We start from the raw sequence: 7,023 nt of genomic DNA, 5'->3' as shown, positions 1-7,023 counted from the left end.
CACAGCACATCCACACTTCAAGTTCAATACCGGAAGTGTCTGTCTCTATTTTGGAGAGAAATTAACAATATTCCTTTCCATTCCGAGTTTCGTTTCACTGGTCTAACTCAGTTTAACTTCACCCTTCAGCCTACAATCATTGACTATATAAAACAATCTATGGCCTTGATTCACCCGCCACGACAGAAACGTGCGACGGAACTACGTCACTGTGCAAAGCATTGTGGTACATTGTGTTTTTCTTCTCTGCTGACGAACCACAGACAGCTGTCAAGATTTAGACCAAGCTGCCTGCTTTCTGGTTCAGGTTTTAGCCACTGTCTAGCGTCTTTCAGGTATTTCCTCACTGCACCTGGGCGGGTTCTTGAAGTTCAAGCTGTAGGAACTGTTCTGAATTGCAACTTTGACCATTTAACGGTAGCTAAGTGTAGCAAATTAATGTCGGCTAGCTAGAGAAGCAGACAGCCTTTAACCTAACTGAAGTTAACGATGAGCTAAAGTTTGACAGGGCTTGGCCGCTTGTTGCTTTTAATTTAGTCTGCAACTGTATTTTGTAGACAACTGTCTCTGAGGCCTTCGTAAAGCCTCTTTAAACACTTCTTTAGCTGTGTTCTTTTCTTCTTTCCCAGATTTGTTTCATTGCAAACACACTGCTAAAGTAAAACTGTGGCCACAGTCATTTTGTGTCATCTCTCCATGTCTCTTCACACTCTCTTTAGGCAGCATGGGTCGCGGCTACATAGTAGAAGATGCTGTGGAGGGATATCTGTCTAAACTATGTGAACAACAAGCAGGTCCAGTCACAGGGTTGCTCATTGGCCAGGTAAGCCTACAGCTGCAGAACATCAGACTATATATCTATCAAATAGTGTCGCTTCTACATTTTCTTTGATGTATTGCAGTGTTGCATCTCATACTATAACATGACATGATGTGGATGAGTGCAGTATGTAGAGTGAAGACACACTAACCAGTAATACTGACTGAACATTTCAGAGCTCAGCCCAAAGGGATTTTGTCATCATGGCAACTCAGACGCCCCAAAGAGAGGAGTCTACTGGAGCAACTGGAAACTCCCTGGACAAGGAGTGGGTGACTGAGCATGCCCGACAGGTGGTTAAAGCGAACAAAGTTCTAACCCAATACACATTCACATGGTCCTGAGTATTTATGTGTGTATTAAAGTGTACTGCTTGACCACCCAGAACGTGGAGGGATTTTAGAACACACTGGGACATACTTTGTTAACACAGGGAGACTATGCAGTTAATGAATAATGATAAATAAAAGAACAACAACAGAAAGGCTTTAACTGGGTTGAAGGCATTGTAAAATATGTAAAAATTATAAAACATGTACTTAAATATATATTTTACAAGACAAGATAAATATGGTTCCCTGAAAAGGAACAGCATTTTGCCACTGTTTGGAAACTCAAATTGTGTTTTACAATATGCATTTGCTACTGCTCTGATCTTTTTCTAGGTGTCCAGGATGCTGCCTGGAGGACTGTCTGTACTGGGAGTCTTCATCGTCACTGGTACTGATGGCAAGGACGCGCTACCCACTGTCCGACAGGTTAGATTCACATAAACACACTGCGCATTTACACAATCTTGAAGGACCATACCTGCTTTTAAGCTGCATGATTAACTTCTGGCCACTAGGAGGCAGAAAAACATCAAAATCAGCTGATGGATACAAAGCTATCACATACCACTTGCTTCGTTAAGACAAATGTGAGCCAACCATTACCTAGGTATTTGGTAATATGAATGTATCTGTTAGTGTATTCTATCTATCTGATCCACGTGTGTGTGTGTGTGTGTGTGTACTGTCTTTGTGCAGCTGGTCTTTGCAGTGGAGAACCTGATCTCCTCAGAGCGTCTCTGGAGCCCTGCAGATGATGACGTCACAGACTGTGTCACGCTGCAGGTCAACCCCAAAACCAGAAAGTATCCTTTAGCTCAGTCTCACTGAGTCAGGTAGCTACCAGATACTGTGTGTGGATATTCTTTAATCCTGCGTATCAGAACCATCTGCAGAACCTTTGACGTCAAAGACCCCAAGGTTAGATGACATCTCTCATCTCTCACTAAGCAGCAGCTTTCATTTGCAGTGAATGTCTTTAATCCATCTATCTATTTAGATTTAGAGATGCACTATTGTCTTTTTATCAATCACATTGTTGTTATTGGCTGTTCCAGAGCATAGCCAAGCCTGCAGACTGGAAGTACCAGTCAGGTGTGTGTTCCTCCTGGACCATGGTGTCCTGTTGTGTAACTGTAGACTTGTTGGTACCACTGCCAAACAACAGAACCAGTACAGAGAACATGGATGCATGTCTTAAGGTAAAGCACACACACAAACTCACAGATAAATCTAAAAGAACTTCAGTGGAACTGTTCTCATGTTGGTCTTTGTTTCAGGAGGGACTGAAAGTGTGGGCACACCAGATTAACCATGGAGTTTGCCTGATTGATGGAAAAAAGCTGCCAGAGGACACAGAGCTCACAGCAGGACAGGTTGTGGAAGTCTTCTAGCAAAACCATGTTTTGGAGTCTTGCTCAGGGGCACTTTGGCAGTAACTGTTGGAGTCAGTTTTATTATCCGCCTCCTCTTATGTACAATCTGACAACAAAGCATCAACAATCAAGGACACCACAGCGGGGGTCCAGCAAACAAACCCAGGGCTGCCCCACAAAAAAAATTGTCATTAACAACATTGTGAAGAAATGCAGCGTCATTCTTGCAACACACTGCAAACATGTGCAAGTGCACAGTCCTGATATATCACTTTGTCCCATGAGTGCAGTTACTCTGCTGTTGTAACATGATTGTTGAGACAGACAGTAAAATGATTATTGCTACAATAACTTGTGGTACCTTGCTGTCTCATACTATTGTAAAGTACTTAGCAGTGTTTTTGTGTGTGATAAGCCTTAAAACTCGTCTGTCTACTCAAACTGGCCTCCCTGGATTGTATTCCGTCCTCTCATATGGAGTACATCACCTGTTTGTTTTAACATGGTGTTGTTTTCATTTTAAATGCCTGTGTAGACCCAGTTTAACCAGACAGGAGGTTGGAATGTGATGCACTAATCTTGGTGGCACAACTGATTAAAAACCTTGTTTGGGGGAGAATATATCAGTGATACAGTGCCTTCCTCAAAAAAACACTGTTTAGATGCCCTTGAGCAAGGCACTGAAACTGTTGTGGGTCCAGCAAAATTGTTCAGCAGTCACATTTAGATAGAAAGCAGGATTGTTGTATTATAGGGTTAGAACTGCTGGAAGAACTACATGTAACTACAATTATGAATCTAACTTATTTTCTGGATTTGTCTGCAGAAGAAGAATGTGAGACAGACGTACACAGCTCAGCTGCTCATCACACCGGTAAGACTGGAAACACTGCATCAACACTTTCAGCCCCTTTATTCTTATAGGCCCAAATCAGCAGAGCACAGAAAGTGCTTTGTTGGTCATCACATCAGTAAGAGACACAAAAACACACACTGCTGCTGTAGAGCTGGTAAAATAAGTGCTTGTGGTGGAAATGAACCCACAAACTCAAGCTGACTGTTGTATATGATGTTCCCTGACTTCCCGTGTGTTAGGGGGATCAGAGGCAAACAGATGTGGTCCAGCAGTGTGGAGGCAGCGTGTCAGTCAGAGGAACAATCCACAGCAGAGCTTACCTACACAGCAACAAACCAAAGGCCAAGCTAGCCGAGAAGGTAACGTGTTACAGTATCAGGCAATGTCAAATGCAGCTGAAAGAAGAATTCAAAGCATTTAGTCATGAAATCTTCATTGTGGACAGCTGCTGAAGAGGGATGCGGTTTCTACGGTGGCCACAAGGGTTCAAATGCTTGTGGAGGAGCTGCTGACGTCAGAGGAGGAGAGCAAGCAACAGACTGGTACACACACATACACACATTAACCAGACTTTGCTCCACCAATCACGTGCTTTGAGTTATAGATAATTAAGGTTAAAGTCAGGGTCGTGGGTGGGTTTACAGTCAGCCAATCCTAGCAAGGAGGCAATGATGTGTAAGCTGATAGGGAGCTTTGAATGGGTAGCTGGGGGCAGGATTATAAAACTCAGTCCGCCATGAGTTAAATCCAAGTGCAACAGTACAGGGTGAACAATAAACAAATATTAACATGCATCTTGAACATGAAAGTGAATATAGTTAAGTAATAATTACTCCACACTCTGTATCTGACTGTAGCTGTGAAGTTCTACAGACAGGAAATAAAGCTCTGCCGGATCTTACTAAACATCATGAGTTTCTGCTCCATGACACGATTCATCACATCATTTCTGCAGATTTATCAGCTGCACATTCAAGCTGCCAATATCCTGTTCTACCACATCCAGGCCTGGAGACTGGGGGGGACACTGAAGGACAATGAACTCACTGTCATGTTAGCTTATATTGAACAAGGCGGGATCAGTATGCAGCCAAAAACAAATGTGAATTGCCCCTTTCCTTAGTCAAGTGAATTAGTATGAAATTGCTGCCTGAAACAAATACAAGTTTAACATACCATTTCCTTCTTTTTGTCTTTACTGATAGCCACAGAGTTACATTAGGCAAGAAATATGTAAACTAAACCCATCTCATCCTAAATATCTACCAGATGTTCAGCCTCTCTTCTTACTGCGTCTCTGACTTGCTGTGTCTCTCTTTCAGAGCAGTTCAGCCTGCCTCGTCGTGTCTTTTGTCCTGTGAAAGCAACTGGGCCGGTGTGTGTGTGCGACTACCAGTTCAGTGACGACGCCCCGTCTGAGGTGACTGACAGGCTGAAGGAGATGCTGGACATTGATGCTGCTGAGGACGACTTAGATACCAGGCAGGAAATGGCTGCAGAAATCACAGAGAGCAGTTTTACAGCAGGTTGTGAAGGTGTGTGTGTTAACAATGAATTTATCATGTGGTTCATTCATTAAATTTGTGAAGTAGTATTTTCACATCAATTGCTATTAGAGTACTAGTTAAAATTTTCTTTATTGAGTTATTGAGATATTACTTGGTTGAAATTGTGTGTGATGTATTTTCAGAGTCCACAGTGGAAACTGTTGAAGTGCTGGAATCCAAGAGAAACAACTGCACGGGTAAAAGACTTTGTACTGTGAAAACAGCTCCACCTAACACAGACAGCAAAGAAAAACAAACCTCTGCCACCTCCCCACACTGCTCACTTACAGTTAAGACAAATGAGTAGAAATTTAAAGCTCTGGCTCCTGGCAAAAATAACCTGTTCATTATCAGGATTTATATTTACGACTTTAAATATTCTAATTTGAGATTATATCAGTTAAGAGCTGTCATTTGTAATTCCACATCGCCTGCACATCCATGGGCACATTATGAGACATTGGGCTTCAGGACACAGACTTCAAAATGCCTCCCACCCCTCAGGGCCCTATTTTCATGGCGGCACAACAACCAGTGCAAGCAGCACTCAGAGTGTTTGGTATTTTCCTGACCTTAAAATTCACTTTACACAGCTGTGAAGTGTTTTGGAGTTCAGGGGCTCTAGGTGTGCACCCAGCAGGGATACTCAGTAATCCATGTAATATCATGTTCTGACTTTGGCCCTGCCCCTGGTTACAAATTAAATATTAAAATTACAACCATAAAGGTATGATGTGTGTGTGTGTGTGTTTGTACGATCACTGTCCTGATTCTTCTCTCCTGTGTTGTCTAGGTGTTGCTATAGCTACTGCTGTCGCCCTCCTCGCCGCTGCTGCCTCAATGCTTTATCTCAACGATGTCTGACACACACAAACACACCAAAATAAAGTGTTTTGTTTTGAACATAATTGCTCAGTGTCTGTTGGTTGTATCAGAGGAGAAGCAAGTAATAGAAAATAAATACAACATTAACTGTTCCCACTGTGGGTATGACACCAAGTGTATACAAGAGATGAACAGCAAGACACTTGCTGCCTGCTGTTATTTTACACGTTAACCCTCGAAACTGCAGCGTCTGTGTCAGAGGCTTGATTATTATAAGAAACAGGCTGCATCCTGGACCAACTGGGAATATTTTAGGCTTGATAAATATCACGCTCTGTTTGGTGAGTAATTATAGTTTAACCACATGCTCCTACAATATGAAACACTTGACTACAGATGGTCAGAGCAGCAGAATTGGTCCTCTGGAAGAAAATGCAGAGAAAGGGCAAAAGAGCCTTTAGCTCCAGCTTTAGCAAAAACACTGAAGGCTGGACAGGAGGAAGAAGTGAGGAGAGATGACAGAGGAATGAAAAGGGAGCAGCAAGACAAACAAACTGAATGTGGGGGATGAAGAAACATGCGAGACATAGCAAGAATGAGAGAAGTATGCAAACTTGGAGAAGAAGACTTGAGAGACACATATCCCCCAATTCTCCCGTGGAAAACTTTCTAAATCCACCACAGCTCCAGGCCCTCTGGTGCTTGTCCTAAGTCTGCACACACAAACGACCTTAAACACTTTCAGTGCATGCAGCTTGCCCCAGTATTACAACAACTGTCAAAAAAGCACCCAGCAGTAGCTGGTAGCAATCAGTGAAGCAGGTTAGAGTGGAACCAGAAAGGAAGAAACTCAATGCAGTCTCCAGTCTCTCTGGTGCTCGTCTCTGATCAATGTTTTACTTGCTGTGGTTTATACTGTAATCCATTGCAAGTAAGCTGTAAATGTTACAGTATTTTTATTAACTGTCCTGATTTCATGTCTGTCTGGCTTCAGATGCTTTTTTTCACTGTGATGTGAAGGAGAATCCTTGAGACAGACAGGAAGGAGTTAAACACAGATTTGTGTATATGGAAGGAAAAAGTCTGCAGGGCTGCACTCCCCTCACAAGAGCTGGAGTTTGGACCTGGTGGTTTTCTATGGTCATTGTCGGATTTATGCAGACCTCAGGTGCAATGTGCAATTTAACTGCTCTGAACTCAGATCAGATTTCAGAGCTTCAGTAAACAGAGTCTGTCTTCCGAAAACACTGAACTCAGATCAGAGTTCAGA

General features: G+C 42.7%; 1 protein-coding gene across 1 annotated transcript; it reads left to right on the top strand.

Moving 5' to 3' along the window:
* The first annotated feature begins 232 nt into the window (after nt 1–232).
* Nucleotides 233–5,833, top strand: odr4 (odr-4 GPCR localization factor homolog). Its single transcript, XM_041055373.1, has 14 exons — nt 233–335; nt 720–823; nt 997–1,113; nt 1,486–1,578; nt 1,849–1,955; nt 2,034–2,070; nt 2,208–2,351; nt 2,430–2,525; nt 3,352–3,399; nt 3,621–3,740; nt 3,827–3,923; nt 4,704–4,916; nt 5,072–5,125; nt 5,722–5,833. The coding sequence occupies exons 2-14, from the start codon at nt 725–727 to the stop codon at nt 5,790–5,792; spliced, it is 1,296 nt and encodes a 431-aa protein (XP_040911307.1). The 5' UTR covers nt 233–335; nt 720–724; the 3' UTR covers nt 5,793–5,833.
* The last annotated feature ends 1,190 nt before the right edge of the window (nt 5,834–7,023 follow it).

Source organism: Toxotes jaculatrix, chromosome 14, assembly GCF_017976425.1.
Source record: "Toxotes jaculatrix isolate fToxJac2 chromosome 14, fToxJac2.pri, whole genome shotgun sequence".
In the NCBI taxonomy this organism is placed as follows: domain Eukaryota; kingdom Metazoa; phylum Chordata; class Actinopteri; family Toxotidae; genus Toxotes; species Toxotes jaculatrix.
This window is presented reverse-complemented; position numbering and strand designations above follow the sequence as displayed.